Here is a 20,591-nt window from a genome sequence, read left to right on the forward strand (position 1 = left end):
GTGTCGTGGTAATGTTATTTAAATGATTAATTTCGAATGATATTTAAATGATGACAAAACTGACATAGTACATTTGTATTTCAGACGGCTAAATTGATGCAATTTTGGATTCAACTTCAAAAACATTAAATGACATAATAAGATATTCATACAAGTTACGGTAATCATTCAAATTCAATTCAATTCACAGGCAGTAATCGATATGCAAGGTTACAGTTTGAATGATTTGCATAAAGGCTCTTTGTTGCTGCGAAAATCAAAGAATTTGATATTTCTGTAATTCAAGAAAAGGTACTTAAGAAAAGTAAGGATTTGACCTATCACAACATGTATGACATAAGTTTGACATTTAATGAAAGCATCGTTTAATTGAATTGATGATAAATTGAAAAAACTAATAGTTATTTTAGTTGCAAAAAAATTTTTTTATTTTTCAGCATTATTTGTAAGTTGGAAGTAAGCTTTTTAAATAGAAATGTAAAAATGTTTGGAGTGTCAACCGAATAGGAAAAAATGTTCGGAGTGTCAACCGAATAGGAAAGCTTTAAATTACACAAAGTTTGAAGCAAAACTGGCCGTAGTTATTTCTTACTTCAGGTGAATAAACAAAATAAGAACAAATTCACGAACAAGCCTTAAGGTCAAAATTAAAATTAAAATTGAAACCTTTGCTGTAAGCATTGTGATTAGTGACTGTTAAATAGATATTTGGAATTGTAGCAAAAGGAATGATAGTGATGATAAGAACTGAATTATACTCTAGCTATCTTATCTAATCTGTATTCATGATAAGAAGATAACAACATTATTGATTAGTATTATAGGTGATCTTATGAACAGTAATTAATTGTTTCTTTAACAAACAAATCAGCTAATTTGAAGTTATTCCAAAGATTTGTAAATCATTTCAAACAAAGTTTAAGTTTTTTTTTTTTTTTTTTTTTTTTTTTTGTAACAACGTAACAACAGCAATTTAAAAAAAAAAATCCTTACTGACATCATCATTTTTTCCTTTCTTCTTCCCAATTATCTCTCTCTCTCTTTCCCTCTTTTAATTATATGCAAATTCTGATGCCATTATTGAAATCTGCCCATCATTTGAATTTAAAAAGTATGTTTAGTGTAGAAGTAATTAACATTTTCTTCTTTTTTAAGGCAATAAATTAAACTCATTTAAAGATTTATTTCGTTAAAATGTGGAATGGATCAGTTTATTAATATTAAAAAGAGTTTTGTATTTTCATCCTTCTTTTTTTTATATTTCTAAAAGTAAAAAGTATAATGTATTAAGGCATGTCAGTTTAGAATAAATTTTAAACTTTTTTTTTTACCAACGATTGAAAATGATGACAATTGGGAAAGTTTTACTTTTTGTATTTACAATGTTTCGATAAGAATTATTCTTCACCTATCCAATATCTCACAATGTAATCTACTAAACATACCTGAACATCTTACCTGTTTAGCATATTATCTTATTAAATATCAATACTTTTAAATGGATACATTTCAAACTTTTTATTATAAAAGGTAAAATTATGAGATCAGTTAAATGCATGATTACAATTATATTAGAGATATAATAAGTTGAGGAATGGAAAAGTGATTACTTTAAAACATTGGTTCCGAAACTTTTCTGTACTACAAATCACTTTGACTTATTTATTTGCAGCATGGACCAGAAAGTTCAAAAATAATAAATTCTGTTAATTTAAAAATAAACTTGAATCAAAACCTTTAACGTATGAGTTTGTCAAGCATTGATAAGACTAGTTTCCGCTTGATTTCTAATAGACCTATCAAACTCTGATAGGAAAAGTATTTTTTTTTTAAGTGAACTAATCAATCTCAGCTTTTCATGATTTCTTCAATCGAATTTAAAATATTGCATAAGACAATGAATTCCGCAATATATGCAGTGTTTTAGTTTCACGGAATATATTCACTAAGATCAAACGTGAACGTACGTACGTGGATTATCAATGCCACTTCACAATACACTTGGAACGCACACCTTGATACAGCGTAAAGTGATGGATCTATGAATTGCACAGATGATTTTTGTTCGTAGATATTGTAAAATTCAGTGAAGATTTCTACGAAATGTAAAGTCATATAACTAAATAATGACGTGATTGCTAACTTTTCCGTCATTTGATAAGAGTTTGTACATTTGGCTATGAGACAGTACCATGCTTTAAATCTCGATTTGCTCCACTGATAACAGGAAATGTTAACAGTATTACAAAGGGTAAGTTATTTTTATCAAATAATTGTGATCTAATATAAGAATCTAATCTAAAATCTAATCTGAATCTAATCTAATATCCTGAATTCATTTATGAAGTTGACCATCATATCTTCCCACAACAAGATGGTCGTCATCTGGTTGGACAATCAGTTCTGAAACTGGGTGATCCGGAAAAGATGTCTTAATCTAATTTAGCTTGCCTTCATTTATTAATTTGTTCTGTAATCCCCATTTGTATTTAAAATTTATTGTCAATTTATAATTCAATAAATATTTGGTGATGGATATTTGAATCGTTTGCTTTGTCATTTCTATACTAAAGTTTACTTTGAAGAACCGTTTTTTTCGGAATTTAAATTTGTACTTTTTTTTGGAATTTATATTACAAAATAAATAATATTTGTCTAATTATAATCTATGAATTAATTTATACAAGATCCATTTCAGGTTTAGTAATTTAGTAATTTTATTGAGTTCAGTAAAGAAAACTGAAGTCTAATTAAACTAAACCTTATTCTTGACTAAAAAATCATCATTTTCTATAGCTTTATTTTTGTTAACGAAATTTCGAAAATAATATAAGTAAAGATACAAATTGTTTCCGGAAAGTTTAGAAGAAGACAGCACCATTTATTTTCTTAACCGACTTGATAATCCAACCGGAATATATGCCTGATTTCCTGATTTTAATTCAGCTTATTTCTTCATCGGAGCTACAATTAAACGATAGAGCGGTCTTTTAAGTTACTTTATTTTACTATTATCTTATGGTGCTTGCTGTTTTGCGCATTTTAATATTTAACAGCGCAGTAGTTCTGTTTAAAATTGTTTAGTAAAAGCATTTTTGAATAGAAATGCTTTTTTACCGCCGCAAATAAAATTTCCTGATCTGAATGAATTTTACTATAATGAGCTACGCATGGATTCAACGAACAACCAACCTAAAAGTATCTATTCAGGTTGTGGTACTTCATGTTATCCGAGGATAAGCGCCTATTTATGGATTAAAGGACATATGAGCTTCTCATGTAAACACCATTATGACGAAATGCAGCAAAGCAGAAATTAAATTTATTTATCCATTGGTAACAATAAATATTCCTTCAGGTCTTAATGAAAGGACAGTTGTTGGAATAGCAAATCAATGTTGCAAAGATGGCTATACTGTATTGGTTCTCAGAACAATTTGTTGTTTTAGGCTATTTTGTCTCATAAAATGCTATCCAAAGTCGAATTATCAAAAACGTATTAGAAGTGTTAGTAATATTAAAATTATACAAGTTTTTAATGTGATAACCTTAACAAACCTTGGATCATTATCAGTTGAATAATTAAGAAAAATAACAATGAATGTTTAAAAGAATGAATCGAAAAGAGTAGAACTTTTCATGTGTAGTTTTTTAAATTAAAGTAAGACTAAGGAAATGAACTGTCATTTTATTGTCTACTGTTACTTTCCACCAAATTTAATCTAACAATAAAATTTTAACTTTTTAGAATTTTGCTTAATCCTATGAGAGAGAAAATACTGTTATCAAGAAGACCGCTGATCGAATTTTATAGGTTAATTTCAAAAAAATAAAAAATAAAAAACATTTTGTTGGATCTCTTTTCGTTAAGTTTTTGTATTTAAAAATAATTTTATTAAATACTATGCTATGAAAAAATTGGTGATATCATAGACTTAAATAAATATTTCAAATATTTCAAACTTTTTTTTATTCTAAAATGCCAACTTTGAATTTCGAAATTTCAGAAAAATGTATGTATGAAACGATTAAATTTTGACGAAGGACAAACTGCAAACACTTTTAAATGTTATTGCATATTATTTGGTCATTAGCACCTGGCAGTCTGTAACTAATTAATTTTCAAATCGTATATTGTCTGTATATTTGTAGTTTTTTTCTTTTCTTTCTTTAATTTAAAGTTTGAGGGACAGTATTGAAGGGTAGAGTTATAGTCTTTGAAGTAATTCTAAATTTAAATCCACTCCAGAATCATTCCATAAATTAATTAATTACTTTGAACAGTTCAAATTCACTAGTTGAAATTAATAAGTGTTTCCTACCGATGTATAATATTTGTTATTGCTGCATCCATTTGAACCATTGAAGATGATGTGTAATTAAAATTGTGAAGGAAATGCTCTCTGCACAAAAAAGGAATGTCGAACAAATGAAAGAAATTTATGTGACCTTTAAAAGCGATAACCACCAAGGTCAAATTCAATAGCATTAAAGTTGACAGTATGTTATCAAGACCCGGTCATGACACCAAAGGCACGTTTGATTAATTGAAAGCCCAAAATTAATTGATACTCAAAAAATCAATAATTAACATAATCAATAATTGAAAAATCAACAATTAAAATCAATAATTTTATTTAAATGCATCAGTTAAGTTTTATAATGATATCATAATTTTTTTTTTAATGCGAAATGCAAATTTCGAACTATTTTATGCATTTCCTATGCAATTCTCATAGTTTTTTAAAATCATATGTTTTGTGAAATGGCAATCGGTCAGTCAAAGTAAGCATTCTATCATTTGAATTGAATGTCAAGAGTTTAATTGTCGAGAATAGCAGTAGAGGCCAAGTTTTGAAATTACTTTTTGCAATTTGTTAGCAAAAAAAATGAAGCTGATTTTTAAATATTTTAGAGTAAGAGAAGAAAGAAAAACACATAAATGAATTTGATTGAAATAACGTTTAAAGTATGATTTATACTAACTTTAGCTTTATGGTTAATATTCGAGACAATATTTGTAGAGGTTATTATTGCATGATCGATGGGACATTACTGCTATTAATAATGAATGAGTTGATCTTAGCTTGGATTCTCTATGAATTATTAAATCCAACATCGATATGTTGGAAGGAAATATTTCATTATGATAATGAAACATATACGCCACTTGATGAACGAATGATGCTACAATTGGGATTAACCAATCAACGATTGTATACCTTTTTTGTACTAATGAGAACAATAAAACTAATATAGTTATAGAGTGATAATGTAATGATCAAGATCAGTTCTTTGAGATTATAGCTATAATATCGATTTACTTTACCCATTGAGATCATTACAAGCTATGAAAACTTAAGCAGAAACGGGTCAGATGAGACAGAGTAATATTTTAAACCGAAATTTAGACATACTCGGATGTATCGAACGTTAGAAACATGCATACAAATACGACTGGAAACACTATTAGGCAGAAGTTTGGATGTAAATAATCTTAACAAATTGAATTTCCCATTTCAAAATCAGGTAATACTCCTATAAAAACAATTTGGCGAGCGCATTGTGAATGAGTTTTAGGCGGAAAAAGGTCATAGTCATGTTATTACAGTATCATCCTAGCTGATCACTAATTAATTGATGATCTGATAACGGAATTTATAATGAAATTTGAATAACAATGGAATTCGAAATGGAATTTAAATTTCAAAAATATTATTAGCATTTCTGAAATTTCATAAAGCGATTTTATGAAATTTTAGATCATCACAAGCTTGTTTGAAGGAATATTGGCGCTATTGACCAATAGTTGGCATATTTGGCTCATATGTCATGTTAAATTACCCACTACTATGACACCTAATAATGTTGCACTTCCAGTACTGAATATCGCCGGTAATTGAATACTACCACTAATAAACTGAAATAGATGGAAGATTTGAAATTTGATGGAGATTGAAAGAGACTTGAAATTTGGTGTAATACCTATCGCATAAAAATTAATTAAAGAAAGTTGAAACAAAACATCACTTTATTAATTATTAACCAAATTAATTAATAAACTATTTAGTAATTGCATCAAATAAATACTACTATTTGGTTAAATTATTTATTGGTTAATCTCTTATTCCGTTTAATATTATCTATAAAATTTTTTAAATTTATCGCTTAAAGAAAAAGTTTCGAATGCTTTATTTGCATAATCAATTCACATTTTAGCTCTCAGTTCTTTATTCTGGATTATGATATCGATTATTTACGAATGGCCGGATTTATGGCATAAGAAAAGTTTGATCCAACAAACACCCACATTTCCATTTGCTGAAATACGAGTTCGTTTTTTGTATGATTAAAAGGAATGGGAGGTGAATACAAGATATCGTCAAATATTCTTTTCATTTATTTGTTTAACTAATCATTGAATATTGTCAAATATCGCATACTATTAAGTTATCAGATTGTGAGATATCAGACAGAAGCACAACAAAATGATCAATGATAAATGAAATAAATAGGTATTGCATTTAAGCTCATGAAATTGTTAGCTTCTGCTTCAGTTATCAACAGAATGATGATAAAAGATAGAAGAGGAAGTCTGTAGATGCAAAACGTGAACCAACAAATCAATAAAACCATTGCAGCCTTCGAAAGTTGTTGCTCTCATTGCTAATTAATTAGTAAAATTATTGTCACTTCCAGGTATTGTTGCTAATTTCAATTGCTATTCTTATCAATTGGTTGTTACTTTATACATTATATCGAGCATTCATCGTAAATAAGAATGGTGTAGCAAGGATGCTTTTGGAAAGTGACGAAAAATCAACATAATTTGGAATTTGTTGGAGGGCTTGGAATTGACTTAATTTAAGCATTGCAATAAATTAATTAGCTAATTTCCAATTGACATAATTTGGTTCGATTTAATTTTCAGGTTATTTAATTGCAAAATTTGCATTCGCATTACATCACAAATCCTTGAAAATGACCAATTGCATTTTCATTCTCGTTTTTCCGTGTTAATCTACAAGTTTCACTTATTTTCATTTTTCAAATTAATAGTTAACTTCTTTGTATTAGGAGTGAAATCTAGATAGAAGCGCCTGGAGCGCAAAAAATACAGTAGTAAGTCCATCAGCAAGCAGTAAAAACAGCAAAGATACATTTCAAATCTAACAATTCTTGTATGTAAATTATCATCAGAGCTAAGATCGTTTCCTTTCTCGATCATATAAATCCCTTCCACTTTCCTCAGGAAAAAAAATGAATTAAGTAAAAAAGAAAAGGAATTATAAGAGTGTGACCATATAAATTTTGGAATAAAAAAGAATTTGAACTTCTAAAGTTTGAAAATTGTGCACAATGTGGTTATTTCAACTGTCCTGTAATTAATTAAATTAGTGGTTGTAATGAATTTAACAAATCATTCATTAATCCATCCATATTTATTCATATTATATTAGTACATCAATTCATTAAGTATTGATGACATCATACTACATAAAATGTGACATTTTCGTGTTTTATTGATTTTACACAATAACGCATGTCGGATTAACAGAAAAATAAAATGAAATGAAATTTATATAATAACGATCAGACAGGATGATGAAATCCTGTGAGTAATTAAGGTGATGAGGAGGATATAAGTTAACAAACAATTCATGGTTGAACAATGGACCATGCTAAGGGTCAGTTGTACCTCCGCGATGACCTCAGTGGAGCTTACCAAAGCCTTAGATATATCAAAAGAAAAAATTCCACAGGTAAGTTTTTACAATAAAACACATATTAGACCGTTTCTCTACACTTATTCACCACCTCTTCAATTACCATTTACTCTATCCCTTCCTTTCTTCTTTCATAATTTGACATCTATTCTGCAACCAGCTCAATCCTTATATCTGTTATTACGAAACCTATTATGAAAGTGACAGTCAACTATTACCGAAGACGGTGACAAAAGATTTGTTAATTAAAGTTGGTCACATTGCTTACTTATTGTATAACTGATTTCTGTCGCTGCTTACCAATTTATCGCGTGCTTCATGTATTTCTTTCTTATTATTGTTAATTAGTAATACTGTGTGAGTATAATATTACAACACGAATAAACCCATATGGTAGACGAACGGATCAATAAATTAACTTTCTTGACAATACTACCAGAAATTATCATTTCTCTCATCGCCAACTTTTTTCCGTATTTCCAATTTCAAAACCAACAGTAATTCTGCCGTCAGAAATTGTCCAATGCAAATTTGTAGAATTAAAACGAAGAAATGTGACGCGAATATTAACCATTAAATTAATGGAATGAACTGAAATAAATCCCAATTATATTTGCAAAAATCAATTTCAAAAGTTTTTACTGATTACATCGAAATTTTCAATAATTTTGATGAGAATTATTTCGTATTTTGTAGCTTTATCATTCTTTCTTTTTCCTTATTTAAATTATTTTTAATCATCGATTTATCCATTTTTACAACGGTACACATTTCACGAAGTTCAATCCAAGTATTATTATGATATGAGAGCAGTAATAGTCCATCTAGTCCTAAAGCACAGAAAATGATTTTGAAATTTTCAACAAAATCCCGAAGCTGATTGTTGTACGTAAATGGCAAAGATCAAAAGTGTGAAATAAAACGAACAAACTATCGCAAATAATGAGTAAAGCAAATGGAGAGGTTTGATAAATTAAAACCAAAACCAGTGAATTGCTTCTCTAAAATTAAAGTATAATTTCGAAAAATAAAGATTAAAAAATTTGTAACTCATTTTAAACAGTTAGACTTTTGACATTTTCAGTTCGATTTGTGATATAATGAAGTAATTTAGTTTTCATTACACGATTTATTATAATTTTATTACAAGTTATGGTTAAATATTTGAAAGGGTATGCTTTTGGGGTGCTTCTTCCAATTAAGTATAAGTAACAATTAACATATCTATCCCTAGCACATTCAATAGTTAACTTTAAATACATTACCCGATAGTTAAGTTAACCGAATAATTCCGCCAGAAACATAAACGATGAATCGATAAGATTACAAAGTAGTAAATATCAGAAATTATCAAGGTCAACATTCAACATGATCCACATTTTCCATGACCCGCTTTTTTTTTTTGTGTGTTTCTTTTAAAATGAATTCCTAATAATTTTAAATACTTTTTTTGCTGTAAAGGTTTAAGTAGTTCATATATATATATATATATGATAAAATACTTCATGAAAAATAAAATTCTCGGAAAGAAAATTATGGGATTCAAATAAATATAACCAGTGATGACTGAGAGAGGTCAACTATAATTGGTCATAAAATGTGAGCTTTAAAGAAATTAACAAAATAAGATAAAATATGAATATTATATTATTAGCTGGCGCTGAAGCCATGAATATTGTAGCTGCTGAAGTATCGAAAAATCGACGTTTCGCACCTGGATAGCAATATTGTCGATGCCTACAGATACATTCCTGTATATCAAGTTGTTCGTGTAGTCTGGAAAACTATCTTTAGTTTCTTTTTTTTTTTACATAGTTTTAATCCTTTGATCAATTTGTGCATTCATTGTTACTGCTAATTCTTTGATCAATACCGCCGCCATTATATCTCATATTTTTGAAAAAAAGAACGTTCTTTACTGAATTAGTAGTCGGAATATTAATTAGATAACGAAATTCTTTACCTCTGGCACGTATTATCACCACGTGCATCAAGCAACTTTTCATTTATTGCTCCAAATGTTTCAGCACAACCACGCATTGTAAATGCTGAACCTGAAAGGTGATGTCAAAAATGTAGCGGAGTTTCTTTTTTGTAGTTCTCAAAATTTTTTAATTGCACATTTTTACAATTAATAGGATTAAGAATGAATAAAAGTTTTTGAAATATATTCATAAGATATTTTATAAAATAGAAATGAGATGGAAATAAATCATCTGTAAAATTAAAAAGAACAATGGTAGAGAGAGTGTCATTGTTTTATCATTTGATCGCTTAGTGTAAGTGAATTATGCGAGTATTATAAAAGAGATATTTGAAACAAATGCTTGAATTTTAAAAGATTTGACATAATAATTGGTAAGACAACATCAATTATCGCATGGAATGAATTTTAAATATCTCCAAAATGTTTATTAAATTTTTGACGTTCCAAATGAGAAGTGCTAATGTTCAATTTAAAAAACAGAAGATAAATTGCTGTCGATTATTTGCATACCTATACGAATGAAATAAAGAGGAACTTACCTGTATCGTGATCTGTCAAAATTAGCGTTTGACAATAGGGATGTCGACAATGTTCCACAGCTAACTCCGTCAAATTACGTGGTTCCGAGCATCGCGTATTCTTCACTTGAACCGGATAAGCCGTACGACGAATGCGTAGGAAATTTGCAATTGCACGCTGCATATTTCCACTCATTATACTTAGCGGACTCGTACAATAATAACACCAATAGCTATCATCTGTGGTTAATATCAATAAGAATTCCTCTTTCGTAAAACTTAAAATTAAAGGGGAAAAGAACTAGATTTAAGTTTCAAATCCTTTAGATTTAAATAATACCATTAATTTGACCCTTCATATTCTTTGTCATTTGACGGCCGTCAACTACGGGACAATTGGTCAGTTTAAAAGTTTAGTTCTTGTCATATTCAATTAGACCAATAATGAAATTAACAAGAACTATGCAAGGAAATATATAGGTGATATATATTTCGCATAGGTAATATTAATTAGAGAGTCGATTATTAGATCAATTATTCCATTTGCAGCACGAAAAAAATATATTTAAAAAGATGTATATCTAAAAAGACATATTTAAACTATATTATGTTAAAAATTTTGATTGGAAACTATATTTAAAAATTCTAGCATTTTAAATAAAGTGCTTGAATATCTATTTCTTGTCAACTAATTTATCTCTAAATGTCACCACCAATCAGTTCAGCATCAATCCATATCCATGATAAGCTATCCCACGCATTAATATCACTGTACTTTTTCCATCACCACAAAATGGAAATTACGAAAAATATCCCATATACCATTTTTTTTTTTGTTCAATCATTTTCCTATTTCCACTATCAAGAAAAATCACTTTTGAAATACTTCAATTATTGAACTTGTTTTCTCTGACGTAATTCCACTAATTTTGAACGAAATTATTTGCAATGATGGAAAGCCCATTATAACTAAGATAACTGTAGAATGAGAGATTCGCTCTAATCCATTAATTAAGAAAGATTTCAATTCCCATTTTGTCCAGTAAAAACAAATACACCCATTAATTAATTACCTGTTGTAGTAGTAACGACACTAGGAAATGTAACTGGTAGAACTGTTCCCTTTATGTACTGATAAGATTCAGTTATCGGATAATTATGGTGATCATCCCGCAGCATGTTATCACCATCTACAGCAATAGCAGCAGCGGCAGCAGCAGATTGGGAGCGCTGTTCCATTTCGTATTCCATTTCTTCCGCCTCCATTATCTTCAATTCATTTCATTCCAGAAAAAAAAAGAGACATTTTACAGTGCTGGTTGGAAGATTGAAAATTTTGCATTGAATTTTGAAAAAAGTGAAACATTTCATGTTTCAGTCATTTTATCCAAAATATGAATTTTTCGAAAATTTGAAATTTCAATTTCAAAGTTTATTTCATTTTAAATAATGTCGTTTTAGTGTTCGATTCAGAAGAACTGTTAAAGCGACAAATAAAGTGATATGATGAAAAACTGTCATTGGCATTGGGAGCGAGATGAAGGACAAATACATTCATTGTATATGAGAGGATACTACTTTATAAAAATTCTATTTTGAAACTTTGGTAAATAAACTTGAATTGAGACTTTTCATTTTCGAGTATTTCACTTCAGAAAATTTAATCGAAAGATGAAAATGAAGTGAATCAGTGGAACTGTCCCAAACAACCTGTTGAATCCTTCGAGCTTCATCTTGTTCCGTCCATTTCTTTCGTGATACTATCGCGACATTTCCATTTCTGATGAAACAAATATCAAAAATTGTAATAAACGCTATAAAACGTCCTCGAAAAATTGCCTCAATCATGACAATAGGAACATCGCTGCTGAAAATACTACCAAATATGATATGATGGAGTGAATCAGATCCGATCCATCAATAGATTCACACACACACACACACACACACATACATACATACACACATATTACACACATACACATACATAAACACACATACACACACACATGCACACATATACATGGATCCTTCTTACCTATCCTTTAGTGACATTCAACAACAATGTTGGGCTATGAAATATGCCAATATTCTTCTGTAGTGGTGATATTTTCTAGTGGGAACAACAAATGACAATAAATGACAACAGTACATCTGCTATACAATAGGTGGATCGATAGCGTAGATGGTTGGAAGGGAACAGCGATGTTAACGATGTCGCACTCATCTCTTAATGAGATGAATTTTATTATCAGGGGATCGATCGCCACCAACTTATTGTCAACTCTACAATCCCCGCTCAAAAGTATTGATAGAAGAGCATTTGTTTGGGTAAGAAATATAGAAAATGGAAGAACTATCTCAGCCGATAAATCACGAATTGCGCAAACTGTCCCACCTCTTTCCATCCTTTCCGATGGTATGGGTGGGAGAGTTGAGAGAAGTGTTTGTTCTCTTATACCATGTCGCATTCTTTCCACTAATTAAATCACACTTCTAATCAAAAAAAAAAACCGAAATAAATATCTTTTCAGTAATTATATATAAAGCTGGATCACGTCACATTTTCAGCGACATTGTTCAACAATAAATCATACGATATTTCATTAAATGAATGAAATCATCGTCATACTTTGGGTTTTATTAGGACTAATTCAACACTTTAAACTTTTACGCCTAAAATTTGAAGTTTTGAAACTTAAAAGCTAACACCTAAAACTAATTCATTCACACAATGAAAACAGTGAATTGATTGATGTGATCATGCGTGTACGAAAGTAATGATGATCAAAGGATGTGTTGCTGAAATAATCCACTAAAATTAACTCAGAAAATTAAGCTACGAGAAAGAATAATCGTAAGAGCAAGGTTCGAAATTTGGGGAAAGATATGGGGTATTTTATTGGGAAAAATCTGCTCTCCCTCAACTGTGTTTTTTCCCTGAAAGAACTTTCTGGCATTAATACATCCATTTTCTCATGCTAATATTAGAAAGTAATGTTTTAGTGCATATGTGTATATATATATATTTCTATCTGATAACAGAGAAAGTTTAACACCTGCACTATATGGAGAAAGAAAAAGAGCAGAATGAGCGAAAAATTGCAATAATGTAAACAAATTATAAAATGATGAATGAGAAAGGTGGGATATTTATGATGAAGAAATTGATGATTTCATAACTAATGTTTCATATGTTTCCATCTTCGAAATTGATATCAGGAAATCATTCGTTACTTTTTTCATTTCAACATCAAAAAGAAAACAAAATGGGAAAATTAGCAATCCCTCATCTGCGGAAATTCCAACACTTTCAAACATGCAAGGGGACAATGTATAGACGAATTTAATTTACGATAAAGCCATTGCTGAGTTGAGATTTCTGTAAGATGAATAATGAATGAATTACTTCGGATCAGCAATCGATGTACATTTTATATCCCTCCATTGCAGAATTACTCCATAAGAACAGTGTCACATCTTCCCTTTTATGCAAGCTCAAATGAGAATTGTACAACTTTATGATTAACCACTCATTAAACAATGTGAGCGGTTATCATTCGTAACTTAAAGGAAGAAGACAAAAAGCAGGATGAGGTAAAAGTGCTTCTGTCGTTATGAGGGAATTAAGTGCTGAACAGGCAATATGATACTTCCAACCGCCGAAGTGTTCTGTACTACAAAATAACGATCAGAGAAGTGATTTCAATGAATTTTTAGACAACAGATATCTGAAATTAATTTCAAGAGATTTAAGCATAAGATCGGATTGAGTTAAATACGCAGTATGAATGATTCATTACGGCTTTACCGCAATGAAGTTTGTGATTCATTACGGCTTTACCGCAATGCAGTTTGTCTTTTTTTTTTTTGGAAAAAATGTCGTTTAACATTTGTAGGTTGGTGCTAGCCTGGAAACGGGATTTATAGCAATTTATATGCTTTTATTGACCAGTGCACCAACATCATTCAATATTATTCAAAATTTGTAAAGAGAGTTTGATTACCGACTATCGGTTCCAATTACTTCCCTAGTGCCAAGAACACACTCAGTCTTTTCCTAGTTAACTGAGTAATTGTATTTATTCGCCATACTTGTGGTGGATGCATCATGACAAATATATCCAATTAAAAAAGGTAATATTTCCGCTTAACAAATTTTGTTCTTTTTTGTAGTGACAACTGTTAAAAATTAGTGATATGAGGCCGCATCAACACGTATCTGAATAAAATTAAGCTGAATTTTACTAGGTATTTATTTGTTAACACACTTATTTGTTTAATAAGTGAGTTATTTATGTTGTATATGTAACAAATAAAAAAAAAATCAGTTATGAGCATGAGTAATAAGTTGTCCTACGCCGGCGTTCGGAGCAGTATTTAGACAATAGCTATCAAAACCGACTTGCTTAACCCTATTTTCTTTCACGAGCTTCGTTAAATGTTTATTCACATTGTTCACGGCTCCCAATTTAACTGACCAAGATATATCCTGGAAAACAGACTGGATAAACATGAATACAATTGAACAGTTAGGAAAATTAATAATTAATAAGTGGCTGCATCGAGTTTATCGAATAAACTTCGCAGGATAACCTTTTTTAAGGTTATTAAAAAAATGTGAAAAGTGACCTTTTTTTTTAAAAAAACGTGAAACCTCGCTCTATTAGCTGTGTATTCTTAATTTCTGTTTGAGGAGGCGAAACAGAAAATAGCATTTGCATCCAAACTTTGATCAAATGGTATCTATGAAAAACGGTGGGAAAACTTACTTTATAAATTAAATTAGTAATTTGCATGCTAGATGCCACCGTCGTATTTTCCAATATTTTCAATATTTCGTCTTCTCGTCTCTTCCGATGTGTTATATATTCATGAATTTTTTCCAAACCATTCTCGATAACAGTCCCATGTCCCGGATATATCCTAGAAATCATCTTTCACTACCAATAAGATTTTTAATAACTGTATGTGTGTGTTTTTGCAGTAGCAACAAAGAAAGTTAATGCACATACCTAGTCACACTAAGTTTCGATAGTGCTTCCAACGAATGCATATAATCATAAAGATCTTCAAATACAGAAGTACCTTCTCCAAGTATGCAGTCACCGCTGAAGAGACTACCTTCTTCTTCAAAATAAAGGGAGATATGATCGGATGTATGCCCAGGTGTTGCAATACATCTGTAACTTATCTAAAGTTTTCTCCGTTGTTTTGTTTCCATTCAATTAAAAGTCGAAGTTTCTACAGGAAATAAAAATTCATATATAGTTCTCGACTGTAAACTACAGAAATAAATGCACCCAGGACGATTACCTTCGATCACCCAGCTTTTATTTATAACAAAACTGTGTGAATGAAATTACCGAATCTAGAAAAAAAATACATATTTCCCACATGGTTTAAAATCAAATTTCCAGCAAAAATAAATTCAAATAAATTTATTTGAAAACACCTTCAAATGATTCGTAGAGAATCAAAATTTACTAACACATCACAGTCATATGGTATGAATTTTTACCATAATATTTGATAAAGAGGAGGGAATATGCACTTGTCTTGTTCTTTTGGTCTTGACCTATGTCTATAACATATATTCCTACTATAGATCAGGCCTGAATAAGGGGGTCAATAAGGGATTGACCCCTGTCAATCCCTTATTTATAATAAAAGTTTGAAACACTACCTAAGAGTAACTCCAGGAGCCGTAATGACACTTTCTGGTGATATGTAATCAAATTTTATGTTGCCCACCTCTAGCGAATCTGTTTTTCGAAGTTTATGAACTGGTACAGGTCCATTCGTTACCTTTAATGATAGCATCAAATTTTTTCTAAAACGTGTCTTAATGTTTTATTTATTTTCTAGTTGTATGTGGTTGAACAGTCAAGACCCATACTTCTGCAAGGTACAATAATAATGAAAAACTCAAACTTAGCTGCGAGATGTGACTAAAATCAGAAGTCTACCTGACTCAACAGAACACCTGTTACAAAATATGGCTTTGAAAAGGAATCTGTCGAGAAGTTAAAACTGAGAAACTTTTAAAAATACTTTGAAATGAAAGAAAATAAGTTACATGTTTGAAAATATCCGGTATGCCGCCTATATGATCATCATGCCAGTGTGTGCAAATAATTAATCTTATTGTATTATTACCCAGTGCTTCCTTCAAATAATCGATGTATTGCTTCACCCCACTGTTACCACAATCGATTAAAATTTTCCTGAAAAAATTAGAAAGAATTAGATTTTGTTTTCGAAGTAAGACTAATGTATCCTATCAATAAGTAGATTATAAGGATTTAAAGATGGACAATAATGAATGACGCAAGTACAATATCGGTACTGTTAGTTCCGCTTTATTCATCATCTCAGACTTACATTATATTTGAAGTCAACGATCAAGGCAAACTAGAAAGCAAGTTTTCGATTTTGAACTACCTTAACCACCTTTGATTAATTACTGTAATCAAAGGCAAAATATCTTGGAAATTTTAGCTTCCCAACTTTTCAGAAGTAAATCATCTTTGACTCAAAGAGAATTTGGTTTTTACATGAGGAAATGGTTCTGCTCAAACCAAATCAAAAATTTTGATTTCTTTACCCTCAAATGTCATGAAAGTTCCCTACTACAGAAAATGCTTAGACTTTGATAACATTACGACTTCTTAATGTAATAATCATTCTAAAATGGGTGAAATTTTATTGTATATTCCGTCCCCTTCTGTCAACCTTAATAACATAAACAGTAATTACTTTTTTCATCATCTCATAACATGCAACAAACAAATCATCTCCAAATCGGTCGCTACAATCATATCAGGAATTATCAGACAAGCGATATATGACAGTTAGATCTGCCAGTTGCTTTAGTACAATAGCTGAACGGAGAAGCAGGAAGAACCTTCTAAAATATTTAAGCATCACATCGACCCAGACATCAAACTGTTTCATTTTAATGGATTTATCAGTTTAGAGTACTAGTTAACTTCGCCTCTATTTAATTACTCTGCAAGTGATTTTATGAATGAACTTAAACCAATGATAGTAATGAATATTCAGAGCATCAAAGCTGATCAAACTGAATTATCTTTTTATTGATCTTACAGAAAGCATGAGAAAAACAAAATGCAAAACGCTCACCCTTCGGTTGCTCCAACCAAATACGTATTAGTTCCCTGAAGCGTAAATGGTCCTGGATTTTGTCCCAAAATGCGACAAACATTTGTTGAGAGTTGGCTGATCGGATCCAACCTGGTTAAGTTGGAAATCTTTTTAGTGGGTACCATTTTGCTCCAGCAATAAGCAAGAAGTGCCAACGAAAAATGAGTTGTATCACATAACAAATTTGTTACCATTTCCGCAACAGCAAAAAATTTCCTCCACCACTCTCCCATTGGTTATTCTTGTACTTCACACTGTTCTGTTCCAATTTTCCTCTCCTTTTTCCTACTTTCTGATTTTTTCTTTACCACTGCTCTGATTTCGTTCAATCAACGGTCACATGAAAATTGTTCTTCTGCACCTATGTTTGGAAATTGATTCGTAAAAACTTGTTTTCTTGTAAAAATGAACAAGATTCGAATCAAAAAATTTCCCCATGAAGAAAGGAAACGGAAAATAATGTTTAATCATGGGAACTTCATACGATACCAAAGTGTATTCAATGAATATATATAACAAATACTCATTATTATGCTAATATACACACATAAATATTATGTGTCGCTGGAAGTACCACGGTCTTAACAACCTGATAGCATTATTTAGTTGACGATGCATAATTTGCGCATACCATTCTCATAAAGTTAGACTCTCAAATGGAAAACTCAAAGCTTTAAATGAAATGGAAATCACCCAGCATCATGAACTCTTCTCAGCCATATTTGGAATATAGTTATGCTATTGCCGGAAAACAAGCTGCTATGAATAACTGAATTATTCCGATGTGACTAATTACTAAAATCAAGAAAAATCCATGCAAAGTCAATAACTCATCGACAACTACCGGTCTCTCGCAAATGGTTCATTACTCGTTTTTCATATTTTTTAAGAACTCAGTAGAAAAATATGGAATTTGAAATGACGTACATTCCGGTCTGTTCTAAAACTCATATGTTCCGTAGTTCTTTATTCGTTATGTCCAACTTCAAACTACATATTTTAAAATAAAATAATTGTCAAGTTTTGTGAAAAGTTTGAAATTAAGAATCTAAAAAGTCCTCCACTAAAGCAATGTTATATTGGAAAAACGGATATCACTTGTTCTCTTCCGAGTTAAAGCTCGAAATAACAGTTTACCAGTCTTCGCAGAGGAAAGTTATGACTGAAACCTTCTCATCCCATTCATTAACTGTAAAACCTGCAAATTATGATGCCATCTCCTAGCAAAAAAAAAAAAAACAAGCCATGGTGTAACGATTAGAGGAAGTTACTGAACAACTTAATAAACAGTCATTCAGTAATGTCACCTCACATCAGCCATAGGAATCATTCAGGAATAATACATAGGAAGGTACTTTATTCACTATAAATAGATAATGTGATCATATTTTTATTCTTGAAAACTGTTTTCTTTCATCAGAAAGTTCACAAGATTTTTGGACCACAATATTCATAATTCATGAGATCAATGAATGAAAAGGAGAAATGAATTCCAAAATAAAAATGTTGAAAATGTTTGATTTAGAAAATGAACAGATTCGCTTCTGTTAGTAATTTGCTTCTATTACTTCAAGTCTTTTTTTTTCAGCTTGCAAGTAAAGTTCTTGCTCGATCACTGACTTTTTTCTTTTTGAAAGTTTATGCAGCGAAAGAAAAAAGAAACTATGACGTCTCCAACACCCAGTATTAACTTGCAAGTCGTACTGAATGGATATTGCATGAAATGTTAGTAGCTTTCAGTGTCTTGATTAGATCTTCCAAAGTTGGAAGTAATCTTAGCAATGCAGCTATGGCTTGCATCGATTATTCAGAAAAGTTCCACGATGACAATCGTAAAATTAATTCGTCCAGTCCATCCTTTGAAAACAACCTCAATTTCAGTGATTGGTGTGAAAATACTTCTTGCCACTTTCCAAAATATATTACCACCATACCCCTTAGCACGAATACTTGTTAAGGTCATATTTTATACACGCGTCACGCGTCTACTTGAACTTTTTCATATCACACGTTTACACACGCATTTTCACGGTATACATGGACTGATCTGTGATAGGATAGGACTGTTCATACGAAATTCCCATACAACGATTACGTAAATTTCAGTCACCAATAAAAGTCGAAATTACCATAGAATAAACACATATATCAGCATGATCCAACTAAAGAAGATCACGTGTTTAGACTCCTGAAAACAATTAACGCTGAAAACAAAATGAAATAAAGGAAAACTAACAGTAAAATAATACGTTATATTAGCGATGAAGTGAAGCGAAACTAGATTGTTGATTACCACCCCCCGCTTGCTACTGTGCAGTTTCCCAATCACCAATTCAATGACCCAGTTATTCGCAACCTGATATCACTTCTTTATCATTCACACTACTCTGCTTTCATTATACACATTTCCCTTTCCATAATGACAATCTCTTTCACTAAATTAAATGTCACGGACAAACCATTCGCCTTCCCGACGTATGACGTATTCGCCTTCCCGACGTATGACGTATGCTGATCTCCTAGAGAAGACTAATTGCGATCGATGTGTACGATGAAAGATTGTGATCGATATTGCGATCCATGGCGTTCTTTCATATACTTGCAAGTTTACACCTTGACAATTAATCCGGATGGGAAATGAGTCCGGATCATGTTATCTCATAAAAAAAGTTTAGGATGGCTCTAACTTGGTCATTTCACCGAGGAGTTACGCTCTTTTGAAAAGTTATAGGGCCGATGATTCATGATGTTAAATTCATTGCTGCAAAGTTATCCTACGGGTTATCACCATTCTCCTGTAATTGTCCCTTAAATGACCGAAATCTAACTGAAAAAGAATGGAAAGCTACGCACACTAACCCCTAACCTGCCACCCGCGTTTCATTCCTTACCAGTTCCTCACGTGATATCTTTGCCAATCGTTGTCACCACTTCTCAGCCACCACTTATGACAACAGACCATCACGAAAACCATAATCCCAGCGTGCATCAAAACGAAGTAGGTTATTCTGGTGAGTTTTAAGTTGGCTATATAACTGATGACTGCCGATGTTAAACTCATTTTTTGCTAACCATTTTGAATTATCTCGCATCACTTTTGTAATTTTTTATTTTATTTTTGCAGTCCATTCCTTGTGCCAATTGCGCTGTGCGCATTTTACATACTTACATTGTTTCACACCGAAGATATAG

The 20,591-nt window shown here is 31.0% G+C and overlaps 4 protein-coding genes across 4 annotated transcripts; 2 read left to right on the top strand and 2 right to left on the bottom strand.

Annotated features, from left to right (window-relative positions):
* Nucleotides 1–5,421: 5,421 nt before the first annotated feature.
* On the top strand, nt 5,422–6,828 carry LOAG_03052 (hypothetical protein; the record flags this gene model as incomplete). The annotated part of the gene is made up of 4 exons (XM_003138589.2): nt 5,422–5,529; nt 5,763–5,895; nt 6,220–6,332; nt 6,700–6,828. The coding sequence occupies 4 exons, from the start codon at nt 5,422–5,424 to the stop codon at nt 6,826–6,828; spliced, it is 483 nt and encodes a 160-aa protein (XP_003138637.2).
* Nucleotides 6,829–9,249: 2,421 nt separating this feature from the next.
* LOAG_03053 (hypothetical protein) lies at nt 9,250–12,284 on the bottom strand. Its single transcript, XM_003138590.2, has 5 exons — nt 11,943–12,284; nt 11,306–11,501; nt 10,254–10,472; nt 9,691–9,781; nt 9,250–9,503 (listed from the first exon to the last, which is right to left on the bottom strand). Exons 1-5 carry the CDS (start codon nt 12,078–12,080, stop codon nt 9,308–9,310), a joined length of 840 nt encoding a protein of 279 aa, XP_003138638.1. The 5' UTR covers nt 12,081–12,284; the 3' UTR covers nt 9,250–9,307.
* Nucleotides 12,285–14,438: 2,154 nt separating this feature from the next.
* LOAG_03054 (hypothetical protein) lies at nt 14,439–17,916 on the bottom strand. The gene is made up of 6 exons (XM_003138591.2): nt 17,379–17,916; nt 16,312–16,459; nt 15,919–16,040; nt 15,248–15,415; nt 15,005–15,158; nt 14,439–14,724 (listed from the first exon to the last, which is right to left on the bottom strand). The coding sequence occupies exons 1-6, from the start codon at nt 17,630–17,632 to the stop codon at nt 14,560–14,562; spliced, it is 1,011 nt and encodes a 336-aa protein (XP_003138639.1). The 5' UTR covers nt 17,633–17,916; the 3' UTR covers nt 14,439–14,559.
* A 1,264-nt stretch (nt 17,917–19,180) lies between these two features.
* LOAG_03055 (hypothetical protein) lies at nt 19,181–19,498 on the top strand (the record flags this gene model as incomplete). The annotated part of the gene is made up of 1 exon (XM_003138592.1): nt 19,181–19,498. The coding sequence occupies one exon, from the start codon at nt 19,181–19,183 to the stop codon at nt 19,496–19,498; it is 318 nt and encodes a 105-aa protein (XP_003138640.1).
* Between the last annotated feature and the right edge of the window lie 1,093 nt (nt 19,499–20,591).

Source organism: Loa loa (assembly GCF_000183805.2).
Source record: "Loa loa unplaced genomic scaffold supercont3.154, whole genome shotgun sequence".
NCBI classification, from domain to species: Eukaryota; Metazoa; Nematoda; class Chromadorea; order Rhabditida; family Onchocercidae; genus Loa; species Loa loa.

Bases quoted from the DNA above. Each gene is read 5' to 3' on its own strand.
- LOAG_03053 (XM_003138590.2), bottom strand. From the start codon at position 12,080: ATGATTGAGGCAATTTTTCGAGGACGTTTTATAGCGTTTATTACAATT. The intron at 11,502-11,942 runs GTTGTTTGGGAC...AATGAATTGAAG, and splicing joins AAGCTCGAAGGATTCAACAG to ATAATGGAGGCGGAAGAAAT. The intron at 9,782-10,253 runs GTAAGTTCCTCT...ATCACCTTTCAG, and splicing joins TTTGACAGATCACGATACAG to GTTCAGCATTTACAATGCGT.
- LOAG_03054 (XM_003138591.2), bottom strand. From the start codon at position 17,632: ATGGGAGAGTGGTGGAGGAAATTTTTTGCTGTTGCGGAAATGGTAACA. The intron at 15,416-15,918 runs GTAGTGTTTCAA...GATAAGTTACAG, and splicing joins GCTCCTGGAGTTACTCTTAG to ATGTATTGCAACACCTGGGC. The intron at 14,725-15,004 runs GTAAGTTTTCCC...TCTGTTTTCCAG, and splicing joins TTACTAATTTAATTTATAAA to GATATATCTTGGTCAGTTAA.